The sequence below is a fragment of the Chrysochloris asiatica genome, unplaced genomic scaffold, assembly GCF_000296735.1.
Source record: "Chrysochloris asiatica unplaced genomic scaffold, ChrAsi1.0 scaffold00003, whole genome shotgun sequence".
Taxonomy (NCBI): Eukaryota; Metazoa; Chordata; class Mammalia; order Afrosoricida; family Chrysochloridae; genus Chrysochloris; species Chrysochloris asiatica.
In genome coordinates this window covers 22,923,065-22,942,155 of record NW_006408521.1, presented here as the reverse complement: position 1 = coordinate 22,942,155, position 19,091 = coordinate 22,923,065, and the positions used below count along the sequence as shown (strand labels likewise).

The following is a 19,091-nucleotide window of genomic DNA, read 5'->3' as shown; positions in this document are numbered from 1 at the left end:
AAAGCTATTTTCATTTTAAAAAAAGACCCAAAGCCAACAATGCAAAAATGAAATCATTACTCAGTCTTGAGAGCCAAATGTGGAAGAAAGCAATTAAGAATCAGAACTGTGTGGCCAATCCTAGCCCATTAGAGTAAAGCTCATTTTTCAAGCATAATAAGTTATCCAAACTGAGATAATATTTGTATAAGTGCCTCATAAACTACAAAGGTTTTTCCAGATGTAAAGGGGTAATAGCAGCGGGAGAAGGAGCCCTGTTTATTAACTGCCCACTTCACCACAGGTTTTGATGAGAGGCTTTCCCATATCCTCTGCTTGTATCCTCCTGAATGCTGGATGGCAGGATTCCCATGTTGTAGTTGAAAGTTTCCCTAAGGTCGCACAGGGATCCTGTCAGGATTTGAACTTGGGCTTTCTGACTGTATACAGGGCTTTTTGAAAAGTCCTTTGGGTTTCCTGGATGTCTAGGTGACTTCCTTCTCCTCTTTTTTCTCTTTTCAGGCGACTGAACCGGAACCAACTACACATGCTACCAGAACTGCTGTTCCAGAACAACCAGGCTCTGTCGAGACTGTGAGTGATGCAACATGACTGGAATGTTCTTTCTGGGGTCTCATCTCTCACCCTGAGGGAAGGACAGTGTTTGGTCAGTGAGACCTGGATATCCCCCTGACTGTGGCCAGCATGCTCCCCACCTGACAGGAATTGCTCAGGGTGGCTCTGTGTGGGGCATTGCTTTGTGGTGAGCACCTGACAGAATCCAATTCCTTACACTACACTGCCTCTGACGGAGCTGCTGTGAGGATGTTCAGGGGCGGGATGGGTGTCCTGGTGATGTTAGCCTTTGCCGGCTGGACCATTCCCAAAGGCCATCTCTTACTCCCTTTGACAACCTATCTTGGGTAGATTATTTATTCATGCCACTAAGCCGATTTCTATCGTCAGTCTACTTAACCTCTTGGAGTAATGATGCTTATTAAGCACGGTGTAAAGTGTGGCACTGTAAGATAAGCAGTAAACGGCTAGGTGGGCAACTCAAACCCACCAGCTGCTGCTCCTCGGAACAGTGTTGCTATGAGTCGGAATGGACTCGACGGCACTTAGTCCAGTAAAAACATAACTACAACAAAGTCATGTTTTTACTTACCCTATAACTGTTTTTTCCAGTTTTAGAGGGGAATTGCTAATTCTGCTGCTCCACAATTTTCCAAATGTGGCTGTAATTGTCCTACTATAGATTTCATTTTGTGTACTCTTGGATTGAACAGGACCTCAGAGCTAGTCTAAGGAAGCTCTTCTATAGCTCCTTAAAAGCGAGGCTCCAGTCTCTACTTGACTACCCCAGTAACAGGGAATCCACCATCTCCCCAGGCAATCAATTCCATTACTGGACAGTTTTGCATATTGGAAAATTCTTCTTCACACTGAGGTTTAGATCTGATTTTTAATAATTTATGTTTTTCTTCCTTTTGCTTTCTCTACCTACCTAGAACAACCATATGCTCTTGTCAGATTCTGAAGGGCTGTCAGGGTTTTGAATTGTGAGTTGAAGGGGTGTTTGAACTTCCTTTAGCTGCCTTTTAACAGTCTTAAAAACCATTAGTGGGACCTTCTGTGTGTCTAGTGAGGTGCCGAGTGAGGTGGTAGGACAATGTTTTTTTCCTGGAGTTGCTTATCAACAGCATTTTGGGGAAGAGAGATGCGATAAACAGAATAGATAAGCCTGGGCTGGGTCAGGTGGGCCATGGCAACCTAGTCCCACCTCAGAGCCAGAGGCTGTGTTGGGGGTAGGGATGGGGACTATGAACTCATGGAGTCTGGCACTGGATTCCCTCTCTGATTGAACACAGCCCGTTCATCCCCCCTCTGCCATGATTGCAATCCCCTGACTTCTCTCTAAGCCCTGTGGTGCCCAGTTTCCAGAATGTGGTGTGGATCCTGCCTTCAAGATTTTGTCTTTAAGATAGAATTCTAGTTTTTAGTTTGGCCAAAGGACTTCTCTGACCATTTTCTGTTTCTTTTTCTTCCTGGCCTGGAGGTCACTTCACAGTGACCCTAAGTGAGGATCTTTTTAGCTGATCATTACCACCCTTGGACTTGAGTTGGGCCTTTGCCTCCTGGTCCCTTAACTGGTAAATTGGCTTATTCACTTGGTGCCTGGCACACACAGTGGTTCTTTATTTTTATTTGCTTGATTGCTGGAGGCACAAGGCCTTTCCCAGCAGAAGCATTCATTCTAAAGTCTGTTTACCTTGTAGTCCATGCCTGCATTGTCATCTTCAGTCAGCTGGCCTGCCCTGACTTGGCCACGTGTATTGTTGTTAAGTGCCGCTGATTCGATTCCGACAAATAGCAACACTGTATAGGGTTTCTGAGGAACAGCTAGTGAGGTTGAACTGCCGACCTTGCAGTTCAAACCAGCCTAGCAGTAGAGTGCTTTTCATACAGCGCTGTACCAGGATTCCGATAGAAGAATCTATAGGAATTCTGTTTTCTCTCCCCATCCTGTCTCATAGCGGACTCTTACAAGGGTTATCACAACTTTGTGTCTTGGGAAAAAAAATCAACCTGAGCTTATTTGCTTATTTTCTCTTAGTCTCATTCTATGATTTCCACCCCCCCATCCCCACCCCCTTTCTCTTAAGTCATCACATTTACCATCACCTGGCCTTATTTGTCTGTTTGGGTTCCCTTCCCTTTAAGCCAGACTGATCTCTACCTTTCAGGCTTCAGAGCCTAGGCATGTTGGATAATGATTGCCATCAAGCTCTGAGAATCTGTTTGACATTCTCTTGTTTATTTTCAAATGTCCAAGATCCTTCATGTGTATCCGAACCCACAAGACTCCATTCCTTTGCTTGAGATTACTTCCAGCCATATTCACATTTATTTTTTTCTTGAGGGGCAGGGGAGACATTCTTGCCTTTACCTCTGTCACCTACCTCTTAGGAGTGAAAGATTAGGGTAGCTCTGTAGGGGACTCTCTTTCTCCAGCGCTTGAGTCCACCTTCCATCTCGGGTCCCTCCTGAGACTAGGGATGGTATGTGGCCGACTTAGGGGCAACTGCTTTCTTGGCCTGTGTGTGGGGAATTTGGATTTCTGGTGGAAGGGGAGATAGTTAAGATGGTTCTGGGGTTTTTCAACATATAACTTTGGATGGCTTAACTCTTAAAGCTTCTTTTTTAAAGGTTTTTATTGTGAATTGAGTGATAGTTTACATGAGAGAACAGCAGTTTTACACTCATCCTATTGTATTTTGTTTCATTGCAATGATTACAATCCCCTCCATGTATCATCATTCAACAATATTTGCTTCTATTCCCTGTTTTTATTTATTTATTTTAATGTGCACAAAAACACTCAGGAATATATAATTATTGAAACAACCAAAGGGCACATTCTACAAGTCTGCCTCCAGGCCCCCAGCACTCAGTCTTTCTCTTTCTATGAGTCTAGAGCCCTCAGCTGCTCTATCTCTCCATGTCATCATCTTTGCCTCCATTTCTGGTGTTGCTACTTCTCTGGATAGGGTCCCACATTCTGCTTGTGCTCTTTTCCCTTGTTGGTCCTAAAATGTTGGTTCTTAAAATGTAACATTAACTACTCCCTCCTATTGTTATACAACATCTACCTTTACAGTTGTGACAATTGCAATTAGTCATGATGATTATTACTTACTGTTGAACCATAAGAATCTTATCCCTACCTCCTTTCACCAGACCTGTCTAGACAAGATGAAAACTATTCAGTGGCGAGTCTACCTTCACCCACACATTCTGAACCTAATCTCCCTCTTGAAAACTTGTAAGCCAGTCACTTTGTGCCTTTATTGCCCTCCCACACCCCATTTTAGGTAGCCACTGTCTAAGTTGCCCGTCCCGTTCAACTCTGTGTACAGAGGGGATAAGATTGATCCTTGATGTAAATTAAAGCCTATCTTTCTTGACTGTGCTTTGTTGGGCTAAGATGAGGCTAAACTGAGATCACCATGTGGTCATCAGGGGTGCTCAGGTGTGTGGTGTTGCTGCAGTGATGTTGGATGCTCTTTGGTCCTGGTGAGAGTTACTGCTGGGGATGTGTGTGCCAAGCTGAGAAAGATGAAGTGGCATTTACAGAGTCAGTCCAGGAAGCCTTCTTATGACTCCTAGTCTGATGCCATTTGCGGTTTCACATTTGAAAAGGAGTCCTGGAGAAGAGGACGTCCATGCTTCAACAAATACTAAATCACTGGAGTCATAACAAAAGATAGGCACAAGTCAACCCATTCAAGGAATGAAAAAGTCACTGAAGCTGACTCCTATCTTGGCATGTGCCTACAGTGCTGAGAACATTGAGTGTTCCATTGGTAGCCTCAGGACTGGCTTCCAGTTGGAGTCAACAGAAGACCTTCCTGATGGAGATCTTGGTGGTCCTTTGGGGACTATTTCCAGACTTTAGAGTGAGCATTTCCCCTAACACCTGCTGCCTTACTTTCTAGGCATCAAGTCCCAACTCCTGATAGGAGCTTAGCTGAACATGGGTGACGTTTTTAATCTCATCTATACAGACAGGTGTTCAGGCAGGGAGGACTTTGGGCTAAACTGTATGAACCCACTGAGGCACTCAGGACCTGAGTCCATCACAGGAGCCCATGGTACCCTGATGCCTTCCAATTCTGGTTGTCTTGAAAGGGCACATCCTGGGGGAAATGATTTCATGATTTATTTTATTCTTTTTTTTTAATTGACATGGTGGTTTGTCTCTGGTATCTGAACTTCAGAGTTTTTCACTTGGGAGATGATTCTAGGGAAGGAAGTAAGAGCAAGTGTTTAAACCTCTACCCTTCTTCCAATGACCTGACCATCTGACATTCCAGAACATCTCTGCTATGTCCCTCAATTGGTCTGGCCAAGGAGCACTCAGGCACTCTGGGTTCCCCTCAGGCTTGGTACAGGTGTTGGGAGGTATTGTAAAGATACGACCATCCAGCTCAGGGGCTCCCCAGGACAGGAAGTGAGGTACAGTTGGACCTCACAGGGATCCAACTGAGATGTCAGGGATATCTGAAGTTCTTCCTGGGCACTCTTGCTGTTGCTCTGCTCCTCTCTGCAGACCAGTTTGTCACAGCGCTGACTCCCCTCCCACTTTCTGTGATCTTGGAGCTTGATACTCACAGCATCTCCTCTCAGTGATCCAATTCTAGGTTTCTGGAAGAAAGAATCTGGTTAGCTCATCTTAGGTCAGGTGATCACTTCTGTACCAATGAGCTGTTGGGGGCCCCTGTGGACTCATTTGGTGTAGTCATACTATGGAGCCCACCCTCCTTTGTGAGTTGGAGATGGAACATTCCCCCCTTAGAAGGTGGAGTAAGAGTGGGAAGTCATGCCTGCCTTTCTAGCCTTCCCTGTACTTTGTGGGGATCCATTACTAATCCTTTCCATCTGGAACAAATTATGGACTTTCATGCAGAAGCAGTTATAGTAAATCAGCATGAAAATGAGTTTGAGAGAGACTACCTGTGCTGGGTAAGGTGTGGCACAAGTATGTGAGGTAGTGTGGTGCATACTTCAGTTGATTTTGTCCATGTAGCTCTCAGAAGTTAAAATCTTATTCTTGGTTATTCTTTGCTTATATTTACCCTGGTGTTGAGTTAGTCTATTTCTTTGCATATGCAGGATTTGTGACTCAGAGAAGAAAGATTTGCCTTGGACCAACCAGGCCTTTACTAGACAACAGGCCTTTGAGGCTCCATAAAGAACCTGAAAGGGGTCTTAAATGCTGACTGAGAAATCTCAGATTTGGGAAATAATAAAAAAACGAGCATAAAAACGTTCATTGCAGCATTATTTATTAGATTGAAAAGTGACCAACATTAGGAGAGTGGTTTAGGGGAAGTATGATTTATCTACCTGATTCATGCACTCATCAAGAAATGGCCTTTATGAAAGATGTAAAGTAATGTAAATGAATGCTTGTAATATCAGAAACAGTATCCAAAATTGTACTGATGACAACTATGCTAAGCAATGTGTAGAAAAATGACTGCAGAATGCCTACAGTTGTCACCTCTATGTGATCCTTGCTGTGTGTCCCAGGTATCCTAGAAGCATCTATTACTTTAATTTTTATTTATATTTAAACTTTTTATTGTGATTTGAGTGAAAGTTTGCAAGCAAATTGGTTTCCCATTCAACAATTCATACACGCTGCTTTGTTCTGTGTAGCAGCACTCTTCCCACGTTCTTCCTGTGTTTATTTTTTCATTCCTCCTTCTTTCCTAATCCTTCTTGTGTCTGAGCTTTATCCCTGGGCAAATGCCCTTTTGATCTGCTATGGTTGATTGTTTGAGGAAGTGCATATATCCCTGGTGTTACCATCCACCTTTGGGACTTGTCTGTTGTTTTCACTGAGAGTTAAACCGTGGGGGTAAGTTCAGTTCCAGGCCAGAAAACTAAGTGCCCAAGTCTCAGAGTTCCGCTAGTTCCTGTCATACCAGTAAGCCTGGTCTTGCTGCTGCTGCTGCTTGCCATTAAGTTGGTTCCAATCATAGTGACTATGTATAGGGTTTGTGAGGCTGTAAATCTTTATGGGTACAGAAAGCCTCATCTTTTTCCTGAGGAGCAGCTGGTAGATTCAAACAAACCTGGTCTTAGCATCTATTATTTTTATGGAGGTAAACATCCCGCTTTTATAAGGAATGGAAAGTCTCTGTAGTCCATGTTCAGTTTGTTTGTTGTATGCTGTTAATTCCTATTCACAGAGACCCTGTATAGGATTTCTGAGAGGGGCTGGTGGGTTTGAACTGCTGACCTTACAGATAGCAGTTCAATGCTTACCTGACAGCATCACACCAGGGCTCCTCTGTGGTCTAGTTAATACAAATGCTACTTAATGAGGTTGGACCATGGTGCTGAACCACTTTCTTGAGTCCCTTTGAGCCCCGCGTGTCCTCTAAGAGGAAGGCAGTGGAGTCTTCCTCATCGGGCTGTTGTGAGGGCTGAAGAGACCTAAACCTCTCTCATGTCAGGAGTAAGCATTGTGGTGTATGGTAGGCCTTCTGTCAATGGGGTCACATTAGCTAACCTGACTCTCAGAGGTTGCGCCACCATTTAGCCCCCTAGTTAGCCCCGGGCTTGAACTTTTGCTCACTGTCAGGATCAGCTCCCTGGGTGATTTAACCTCACTGCTCTGAACTCAGAATCATCCCCTCAGTTTGACAGGGACTTTCCCCCAATAGGTTTTGGGTGCACCTGGGGCAGCCGGAGGAGGCTGTGAGGAAGGCTAGGTGTGCTGGCTGGCAAATGAACCCTGCAGGCAGAAGGCTGCGGTGTGAGTGGGACAATCATTAAACAGACTCAGGACGTTGATGAAGGGCATCTGCTCTGTGCACTCTCGGATACTTTTCTGAGCCATTTGGCAAGAGCAAACATGAAGCAAGTAGTAATGTTGCGACTTTCTTAGTTCCTGAAGTTAACTGGGCTTTCTCTGCCTCCTTGTGATGCACCCTCACCATGCACATGGGGAGAGCTGAAGTTCCTGTGCACCCCCCCACCTCAGTGGGCCTCTTTAGGCAAGAACTCCCACCCTTTCTTTTAATCCAACCAAACTCACTGCTGTAAGTCGATTCTGACTCATCACGACTCTGTTGGACAAAGTAGAACCACTCCTGAGACCGTAAATCTTTATAGGAGCAGACAGCCTCATCTTTCTTCTGCAGAGTGTGGGTTTGAACTGCCAACCTTTTGGTTAGCAGCACAATGCTTAACCCACTGTTCTACAAGGGCTCCTTTCCTTGTGTAAATTTGGAGAGCTTCTGAGAAGTGCCTCTACCCCGACATTGTCCACCCTTCCGGGGGCCATCAGAAGGTCTAAAGAATTGCAGCAACGGTTAGAACAGACAAAAGGCTATTTTATGCCGGGCTCATGCTGAACAAATTTGCAAACATGATCTCATTTCATCTTCAGAACACCTCTATGAAGTCAGTATTTTCCCCATTTTGCAGGTGAAGAAACAGAAGCTGAGAGTTTGTGATATAGCCACGAGAAAAAGTCCAATTTGAACCCTGGTTTGTCGAATGTTAACTGTGAGATAATGCACTAGGCCACAATGTCGGTGGGTCAAACTCATCAGCTGCTCCTCAGAAACCTTATATAGGGTCACTGTGAGTTGTAATGGACTCAATGGCACTTAACAACAACAACAACATATGATTGGATTCCTGGTGTGGCTCTGTAGGATAAGCACTGGACACAACCACAAGGTCGACAATTCAAACCTCAGCTGCTCCTCAGAAACCCTGTACAGGGTCGCTATGAATTGGAACTGACTCAACAGCACTTAGCAGCAACAACAATATATACTGTAGGAATGTATTTTTATTTATTATTTTAAATGTTATATTGTGAACTGAGTAAAGGATTACAGAGCAGCTCATCAGGTTGACAAATCATACACTTGGTTTCACCTCAGTGTCACAACACTTATCCCACTTCCTCCCTGTGATACTTGTTTGCATTCCTCCTCCTTTCCCAACCTTTGTAAATGCTGCCCTCTTGATCTTTAAAACTTTGTATTGTGAATTGAGAATAAATGTCAGCCATCGACTCCCCTACCCATTTACCTCTTACTTGCCCAAGCACCTACCAGTCCACTTCCCTATCCACCAACCTGTTCCACGATCCACCCCTGTTCCTGTTTACCCTACTCTACTACTCACCCAACCCCCAGCTACCTGTTTGTTAACCCACCCACCAACCCACCCACCACAGACTATCCCCTCACTCCTTACTCATCTGCTCATCTCCCTATTCCCTCCCACCCACTCTTCCATCCAATCTCACCTACCCACACACCTATCAATTACCTACCGACCCATTCAGTTATGAGAGCCTCCTATGGACCAGGCTCTGTTCTAGGTGTTGTAAACCTTGGGTGATGGGTAGATCAGAGAGACAGAGAGGCTGTATCTCAATCATCAGTATTTTGGATGAGTAGTCTCCCATCCACTGACCAACCAGCAGGTTGGAATGGGAAGGGGCAGACACTTCACTGGGTGGTTAGACCCTGGTGGTACATTGTCTGGATTTGGGGTCAGTTCTATAACCTGACAGTCAACCAATAGAGGACGTGGAGCTTGTTTTCATGTGTTCAGGCTTAGAGGCACATGCTTGAAACCTGATCACTTCTCCTGTAAAACGAGTTGGCAGCACAGTGACTGCCAGCCACTTCACATCCCCGTCCTCCCAGGTCTGGGGAGAAGTCTCTTCTGAGGCCTTCCATTCCCTGTGATGGCTTAAATTCAGCCTCAAACAAGATCTGATGCAAATCCTGACCACTATGCCTGTGGGTTTAACCCTGTGGGGGAATGCATTTTCTTTTTGATATTAATGAGGAAGTATGAGTGTAGGGTATGCCTTAACTCAATCTTCTTTGAGATCTAGTCAAGCAGAGGAGGCTTCACAAAAATTTTTCATTGAAAAATTGTTTTAATTCTGATTTTGCCCCATGAACTTTTTGAAGCCCTCTCGTAAGCAAGCAAGCAAGCAAGACCAGAGACAGAGGAGAGATGCAGGCCACATGATTCCTAAGGAACCCAGAAACGCAAGATCAAAAGAGACAAGGACTTTCCCCTTATTGTAAAGAGAGATGGGGGCAGGATATGGAGTAGGAAGGGAGGGAGGGAGGGAATGAGACAGAGGCTTTCCCTAGAGCGGGCACCTTGAATTGGGACATCTAACCTCCTAAACTGAGAAAATACATTTCTGTTCCTTAGAGCCACCCCTTGTGGTATTTCTGTTAGAGCAGCACTGGATACTAAGACACTCACTCCTCTCGCTGATTCCTAGTGCAGCAGCTGCTTCTGGAAACCCAACTCCTCTGGGCTTCTTTTTAGCCTTGAAACCAATATGCATCCCGACAAGATCGACCTTTTGTGTCTCTGCTGGGCCTAGAAGGGGTGAGGGAGGGTGATTAAGGGCAGCCCAAGGCATTTATTTCCCCTTATTTATATCCCTGCTGTAAGGACCAGGATAACTCATTAACAGGGCCCTGGTGGTTGGAAAGGTGTGGATGTGATATTCTGCAGAAGCCCTGTTGAAGAATGCCTGACCCTATCGACCCTGTCTCAAGCTGGGTTTAATTAAACTGTCAGCACTGGTCAGAAGAACAAAGCTTCTTTTCCCGTCCTGCTCCCCAGCCCCCATCAGAGGCAGGAGGGCATTCTCTGCTGAAATGAAGAGCTGTTAAAAATGGATCTGTCTTGCCTCCAAGGGAAATTACCCGAAGCGGGAAGGTGACCTCGCCATTGTGACACGGCCACTGCAGGCAGCAGAGTTGCGGAACTGAACCAGCCCTGGCACCAAAGACGTCAGTGCTTGAGGAACGGTTCCAGCTGTCGCCCCTGTCCTGGCCAGGGCCTCCTTCCTGCCAGGACTGCTGCCCAGCACTCCTTAGTGTACCCTTTTCCCAGAAAGTGATTTCACCAGGTTCGTCCTGTGAGACGGACATCCTCCAGATGTCCTTGGTGTTAATGATCAAAACATGCTTTGCGTATGAAATCCCTTAAACACTTTTGTTATCACAGAACACTTTATTTATTTATTTATTTATTTTAACATTTGTGGTTCTAGTATCAAGTAACTGAGGTCTTGGGTAATAAGGGTCAAAGCTGGGATTCCAACCCAGGCACGTGACTCCCCAAATCTCAAACTTACCTTTGAACTGGAGGAGTTTATCAATGCGGATTTCCAGGGCCAGATCATCAGAGATCCTGACTTAGTGAAGGAAGGGTCCATGAATCTGCATAGTCGGTTGAGAAGCCTTGTTCCCCAGTTTGCTTGTAGAGTCTGAGGTGGGGACCTCTCTTTGGGGTCAAGTTCCTGCACGCTTCTGCTTGGCCTGCCTCCAGTGGGAGATCTGCACTAAGTGAAGACCCCAAGAGCCCACGCTTCACCTCCCTCAGCAAAGCGGAGAACAATTTGGGGATTATGAGTTGACAATTACAGAGCTCTCTGGACCGTCAAAGTGCCTTCCAACTGTTAACTCTGTGCTTGTTGTCAAGGCTTGAGAGAAAAAGGCAAGCGCCCCACTGGGCCTGCACGAGAACCTTTGTGGGAGAGGAGGGCTGGCCAGCTGAGGTGAATGCCCATTCCACAGAGGCAGCTGATGCGTCCAGCACAGAGGAATGCTCTAAACGTGCTCCAGAGGCCAGCGTGAGCTTTGGATCTGGCTCTTTCATAGCTGGCTCAGAACCTTGGGTTTTTATAAACATGGACAGTCAGGGGAAGTGAGGGGCTGAAGAAGGGCTGGAGGGGGAGTGCAGTGAGCGGTCAGCGGGTCAGCCCCCAGAGTGTGCCAGCAAGTGAAGAGCACCCTGCTGGGAACAGTTGAGAGGGACTCAAAGGAATGAAAAGCATCTGGGTCTCCAGTAGCATTACAAAAATGGGTATGGGACTCACTGAATTCATAGTGTCAAGAGGGTTCTGAATGGAGAGGAGCAATCTAATCGCAGGAGGGGGCTGTAGTGGATAGCTTTTAGGGAAGTGAGGAATTTAAAAAAAATATGCAAGTAATGTTGCTATGATATAGAATATCTGGAAAATAGAGATAGCAAAACAAGATAAGCAAAATGATATCTTTTCAATTAAATAAGACATTTTAAAACATTTGAGCTAACATGCAAATATTTTTTTTGAAATGAAGTTTAATACCCAAGTCATGTGCAGTTGTTACAATATAGCTATCATTTGTTGAGCGCTTGATGTGTGCCAAGCATGGTGCTAAGAGCTTTATGTACATCTTTTCATTTTAGTTGTCATATTCCTTTGAGATAGGTACTCTTATTTCCGGTTTACATTTGAGAGCACTGAGGCAAAGAGTTGTAAAGGAAATTGTTTGCATAGTGGTAGAGTTAAGATTTGGACCCCAGGAGTATTCTTACCCACCATGCTATACTGCCTCTTAATGATAGAAAATTTTAGAAAATAGCGAAGCTGGAATGAAAAAGTGATTGCACGTGAGTCTTTGGGAACCCGGGTCTTCAGGTGGTTTTGCAGGATGTGGGAGCTCTGGTGGTGGGTGTTGTGGGTTAGGTGGTGGGCTGGTTGTCAGTCTCAGAAACCCTATGTCAGGTCTCTGTGAGTCAGAGTTGACTGGATGGCCATGGGTTTGGTTTTTGAAATTTCCTAGTGGAAGGAGTGGCAGATGCAGACATGAAGGTGGGCAGGGTCCCATGCACAGGGTCACACAGTTCTGGAGTTTTGAGGAATAAATAGATGGGTTCTGTGTTCTGAGTCCCACCCAAGTGAAGGGCCTCATCAAATTCTTCCCAGATCTCTGCACATATGCCTCAAAGGCTGCTTCCTTGGCGTTCCTGCAATGCAACCTCCTTCCCCCCTGCCTAAGGTAGAACTAATGACCCTCAGCAGTGGCTGGCATTTCTGTCAGAGCCTCCACAACTTCCCGTGGAACACTTTGCTCTGTTACTCCTACTCAATTGGCCTGGGACTCTTGCTGACAAACCAGGGTATCTTTTTGGGATCAGCCATTGTCCCAAAGGCTGGGGGATGAGAGTGCACAGTTTCTGCTGTCATGTGGGACTCTCCTGCCTCTCCCTCCATTCTCTGGACTTTGCTGGTCTGTGTCCAGCTGGCTTCATAGATTTGGTGGACTCAGTACTTCTAGCTGAGCCCTGCTGTATCTGCCATTGACCTAAGGTTGGATGTGACTTATGGCCCAGGGCTATGAAGCCAGTATTCAAGGGCACAGTGCTACTTCACAGAATGGGTGTGGGTTAGATGGAGACTCTGCAGAGACAGCAGAATCAGGTCTGGGGAACCCCTCTGCTTGAAATGGGTGTAGAGGGGAGTCACAGGAAATTCTGAAGCAGGATCCTACTTCCTGAGAGGCCAGGGAAGCTTGAACTGGGAATGAAAGGAGGATGGGATCAAAGAGGAAACATGGAGTTTTTTAACTGATGGAGATGGACTTAAGTTGGCAGATGGCTAAGTGCAGGTGATACGGCGGTGACTTGCACACGGCAGGGCTTGACTGATACAGTTTTTGACCAGGATGTATCAGAAACCAGCATCTCCTAGCCAGAGCTTCCCTGTTAGCTGAGACAAATGGGCTAGGTGGCTCTATTTCTACTGGACTTTCCAGCCAAGTGTCAAATGAGCTTGAGGAATTCCCAGAAGAAATGAGGCTCTTTGTAGCATGTGCACTGAGGCAAAAGGTGTTAACTCAGCTTTATAGATATATTTTAACTTTTTGACTGGAATCTTTTATCAGTTTAGCAGTGCAACACTAGCTATTGGATGTTAACAAGAACCCATGTCTAGCAGTTAATTAATTGGCTCTAGATTAATGGTGTGGTGCTGTAGAATAAGCACTGGATTACTGACCGCAAGGTCGGTGGTTCAAACCCACCAGTTGCTCCTTGGAAATCCTATACAGGGTTGCTATGAGGTGGAACCGACTTGACAGCAATCAACAACAAAAGATTAACAAAAATATGGGAACTATATTGTTAATAAAGATATCTTTATAGTCAACATCTTTTAAATATTGTGTTTGTGAGTTGGGGTGGAGAAGGTATTAATAAACATCTTTTTTTGTGACATAGCCTGGTATGTTTGGACCCCTTCATACAGATTCCTCCTTTCCATTTCCCACCTGTGACAAGGGGTTAATGAGTCCTTGGGATATTCACCTCCATGGCAGGGTCGCTTTGGCCTCAGTGTTAACCTGGGGCCTCTCAACAGAAGACTTGATTTGAGAGGAAAGAAGCCAATAAATCCACCTCCAAATCTTAGCTAAATTGCTGGGACTTCCCCTCACAGTTCTTTGAGGCCCAGCTATGGCTGACCTTTGCTGATGAGATACAGGCCTCTCTCTGGCAAGTTGTTGGTATTAACAGGTGATTCTGGGTATGGGATGGGGTCAGTCTTCTCAGATCAGAATTGGGCCTAATGAGAAACTATTGAGGTGTGCACAAATATAAAAAGAAGTTCATGCCTTTTGGTAAAATTGGGCAGCATGAAAATAATGTTGTATATTCTTGAAGCACTTTATACTTCACAAAAAGCTTCTTAGAGCTGGAAAGCCATCAAGGCAAGCAATCAAGTGCCTTCAAGACAAATCCTCCTCTAAGACTGAAACTCAAAGGGAACACATGAACAGGCATGTAAGCTTGCTGGTGACCACATTGGTCTACTGGTGTGTGGAAGAGAGGGGGAAGGAAACTCCCAGAACAGAAGACCCTAGGACCATCAAGGGAGAAGAACACAAGTGGAATGCAAGACCCTGTCCAGAGAAGCAGCAACACCGACAGGCAGAGATGAGGACCTGGAGAGGATGGCGGCCAGGAGGCAGATTTGCAGAATGTACCTTTTGGTTGTTTAAATGATTATATATTCCTGAGTGTTTTTGTGTACATCTCCCTGCCCCCATGTCCTCTGAAACCATTTTGGCCTTCAAGGATATTGACTTACTTGGTTTTCCTTATCTGGCCAGGAGCCGGCATCTGGGATGTGGCCATAGCTGTAGGGAGGCCCCATCCTTGCTGTCTATATCAGTTTCCTGTTGCTGTTGCGGCAAATTATCACAAACATAGTGACTTAAAACAACAGTTTGGAAGTTAGAAGTCCAAAATGGGAAGTATAGGGCTAAAATCAAGGTGTAGGCAGAGCCATGTTTTCTCTGGAGACTTTAGGGGAGAATTGATTCCTTTTCTTTCCCAACTTTTTGAGGGTGCCTGCATTCCTTGGTTTGTGGCTGGATCCTTCTGATCGCAGCTTCCATGGTCACATCTTCTCTGATTCTGCTGCCTCTTGTGATTACATCGGGTCCGCAAGATAATCCAGGATCATTTTCATGAGACCCCTGAATGTAATCACATCTGCAAAGCCCCTTTAACACGCAAGGTAAACAGATCACAGGTTCTGGGGATTAGGACATGGGTGTCTGTTGAGGCCATTTCTTGCCCATCACACTGTTTCTTCCCTGTGAAGGACAGTGAATCTCGGTGACTGGAAACATGGCCTAGCTCCTCCTTGCCTTGGTTACAAACTCTGTTGTTGTGTGCCGTCGAGTTGGTTCCCATTCATAGCAACCCTGGACAACGTTTCCAAGGGTTTTAACCGCCGACCTTGCGTTTAGCAGTCTAGTGCTTACTAGCTCTAGTGGCCCACAAGAAAAGGGCCTCTGGCTAGTTTTCCTTACACTTCCAGTTTGTAGTCAGGCCCCAGGCCTAGTGGGTACTGACCACTGTAGGACTCTGGGAAACTGGCCTCGCTGCATGTGCTTCTGCACCTGTAATGTGGAGATGGGGGCTGTTGTGAGGACTAGGAGTGAATTGTGTGGAGCCTGGCCTGTTGCTGTGGTTACCACCATCACCCACACCATCTTCTGGAAGTGGTGGAGGGTGGATGAGTGTCTGGGCATGCTCCATCCATTGGATGAAGAGGACAGTTTTCAGTTCTAGGAGTCTTTGTAAGCTACACCTCCACCCACCCTCCTACCCCGGCCCCACTGGTGGGCTTGTCTACCCCTTTCACCATGGCTCAGCGAAGCAGGAGGCTGGGCTGTGGGGAGGCACATGGCCCTGACTGCCTCCTCACTTGCCTTCTGGCTCACACTAGAGCCGGCTCTGGGTTCTGATGCCCGGCTTCTTCATGGAACCTGTAAAACCGGTTGCTGACTTCAACTCTTAGTGATCCCTTGTGAGTCAGAGTAGAACTCACTCCGTAGGGTTTTCATCGGCTGTGGCCTTTCAGAAATAGATGGACATGCTTTTCTTCCAAAGTGCTTCTGGGTGAACTTGAGCCACCATCCTTTTGGACAGCGGTCACTGTTTTGCACCATCCCACAATTCTTTTTGGTGGACACAGCTCCCTGTCTGCCTGGCTGCATGCACCTTGCTTGGGCTCCCTCTGGATGTGGCAGGCGGCTTAGCTGCTGCCTGGGAGTTACACTCATGCAGCCTCTTCTTTCTTTGTTTTTATAGACTGAGAGTGAGGTAATGACTTCATATCAATGGAAGAGGCTTCTTTGAATGCTTTCTTCAGAAACTAACACAGAGCTCTTTATTGGATTAGTGTGGCATGACTATTAACATGAATTATAACTCATTACATTTAAATTCATGAATGATAGTAGTGGAAGATTGAAAGAAATACCACCTGGATTTAGTGCATTGCCTTTTCCATTAATTCTTAACTGGTATTCATCTCTTCTTAATCTAATCTTAGCTTTAACATCGAGTCTCGTAGTATTAGGAACCCTTCCTTGAGCATACACATGGTTTTATTAGTTTAGGACTTCAGCAGCTTATCTTGGCATCAGAAGTCCAAAGAGGAAGCAGGGGTTGTCGTAAATGAATAAAGCGTTGGTGTTGATATTCCAAAAGGCCTCTCAGCTCTCACTAATGTACCTGCAGCTCAGTTCTGCTTCATTGAAATCCAAGCCCCCATTCATTCTTCTTCTTTTTTAAAAATGTTTTTATTGTAAATTGAGTGAAACTTTACAGGGCAGATCATCAGTTTTACATTCAACAAATCATGCACCTTGTTTCATTACAATGATTATAATCCCCTCCATGTACCATCAGTTAATAGTATTTCTCTCTATCCATTTTAGCTCTTAAAAAAAAAAACAAACAACACAATCAGGCATATATAATAATTCACACTACCAAAGGGCACATTCTGCAAGTCTGCCTCCTGGCCACCAGCTCTCAGTCCCTCTCTTTTCATGAGTCTAGAGTCCTCAGCTGCTCCCTCTCTCCATGTCCCCATCTCTGTCTCTGTCTCTGGTGTTGCTGCTTCTCTGGATAAGGTCCCGCATTCTGCTTGTGTTCTTCTCCCTTGATGTTCTTAGGGTCCTCTGTTTCTGGACTGTAAGATTAACCATTCCCCTGTTTTGTTTTGTTTTAACAAAACTTCTACCTTTACAGGTATGACAGTCACAATTAGTCATGATAACAATTACTCACTATTGAATTGTAAGAATCTTATCCTCATCTTTTTGCCAAACCCATCTAGACAAGATGAAAGCTATTCAGTGGGGACTCAATCTTCCCTCACACACTCTTAAACTAAAATACCTCTTGAAACCTTGTAAGCCAGTCACTTAGTGCTTTTTTTGCCCCCCCATTTTAGGTAGCCAATGTCTAAGTTGACTGTTCCTATCTACCCTGGGTACAGAGGGGATAGTATTGACACTTGATGTGAAGACTCCTTCCCTCTCTGTTGGTATTTAGAGCTACTTGTGTGGCACTGTAGGTTAATGTGGCAGACTACAAAACTATTTGAACTGCTAGGTTGGTAGTTCAAGCTCACCAGCTGCTTCTTGGAAACCCTATACAGCGTCTCTATGGGTCGGGACCAACTCGACAGCACTTAACAACAATAACAACCGTCATGAGTATAGGTCAAGTTCATCAAGTTGTAGCAATATACTCTCATTTCCTTTGCCCCATTTGTTCTTCCTTCTCCATTCTAGGTGGTCCTGCCTCTTGTCAGGGGTGACTTTCTATTTGGCAGCACAAGGGACCGAAAGTGGGCACAGGAGCTTAGATCTTTGTGTGTGAATGGGACAAAAGCTCTATGTCAGCCTCTGCTTAAAGCACATTTGGTGATGATGTGCTCACTACTTTTCAAGGCAGCTTATCTTATTGGTCAATAGCTCTGATCATCAGAAAACATCGTATTAACCTCAACCCTGTTTTCCTGGCATGCGCCCCCAGTGATCTGGGGGCAGCCCCCTAGAAATGTATGTACTTAGGGCAAAGGTATATTTCAAGGGTTAGTCTTCCAATTAACCATTGTCATTGACAGAGTCCCCTTAGGACCATGCTAGATTCTGGACAGATCTTTGAGAATCATTTGTAAAAGGGCTTTGTTAAAAAAGGACTTCTTCCCTAGTCAGGGGAGCTAATGTCATTATAAAGTATCTATCTCTGTTCATAAGGAGCTCTGGTAGCATAGTGGTTACAAGTTGAGCTGCTAATCTTACAGTCAGTAGTTCAAAACTACCGGTGGTTCCACAGGAGAAAGATCTGCCCTGCCACCACCATCCCTGATCATTGTACAGAGCATCCCCAAGGCTCAGAATATCTCTGGTGTCTCTGTAGGCTCCCTTGTTCTATCCTCAGGCTCGTTTTGTCCTCCGGCTCGGTTTGGCCTGGTCTATATGGAGCTCTGGTAGCGTAGTGGTTACGAATCGGGCTGCGAACCTTAAGGTCAGCGGTTCGAAACTACCAGCCGCTCCGCGGGAGAAAGATGAGGCTTTCTACTCCCGTAAAGATTTACACCCTCGGAAACCCTGTACAGGGTCGCTATGGGTCGGACCCGACTCGATGGCACTTAACAACAACACTATGTGAACTACTCTAGAGGTTTCCTTATGAGAGACATAGGGCTGGAGCTCCAGCAAGCTGCTGGTACAATTTAACAAGCTGGAGACCTTCAGCCAGGGGGTAATCCTAGATCTTCTTGTCTAGGAAGTCAACCTTTACCAGACCTTCCTGTGTATATTTGAGTTTCTTAGAATGGACCAGTATGGGGAGAAAACAGTCTGAAAGTTCCTGGGAATTTCATTAGTAAAATATAAAGGAAATGAACACTGAACTTAGAACCAGAATATTTATCTTCTAGATCTGACTCTGTTTCCATCTGGCTGTGTGATCTTGGACAAGTCACTTAGCATCTCTGAATCTTGTCCTTTGTATCATTTTTATCACGGAATTGAATGAATATAAAGAGGAGTGCTCAGCAGATTTTCAGGTGGCATAAAGCGGAAAAGGGGTGACTATTATACCCAATTGATAGCAGAAGCAAGGTTGAAAAGGATCTCTGTGAATTGTGTTAGAATCAATGAGGTGAAATGAAATACTGATAAATTTGAAGATAGTTTTTAAAGCGCTGGGTGGAGGAGACCTACAGTAGCAGCATTTGTTGTGAAAAAATCTCTGACTGTAAACTGAGGATGAGTCTAAGGCTGCATTAATAAAGGCATGGTGTCCTCTCCAAGGGAGGGAATGTTCTGTCCTGTAAACTGAGGATGAGTCTAAGGCTGGATTAACAGAGGCATAGTGTCCTCTCCAAGGGAGGG

General features: G+C 45.3%; 1 protein-coding gene across 1 annotated transcript in view; it reads left to right on the top strand.

Annotated features, from left to right (window-relative positions):
* Positions 1-19,091, top strand: part of SLIT1 (slit homolog 1 (Drosophila)) — a 220,951-nt gene that overhangs the window by 37,821 nt on the left and 164,039 nt on the right. Inside the window, exon 4 of the mRNA XM_006831197.1 lies at positions 502-573. Within this exon, the coding sequence (XP_006831260.1) occupies positions 502-573 (72 nt within the window). The remainder of the gene's footprint in view (positions 1-501; positions 574-19,091) is intronic.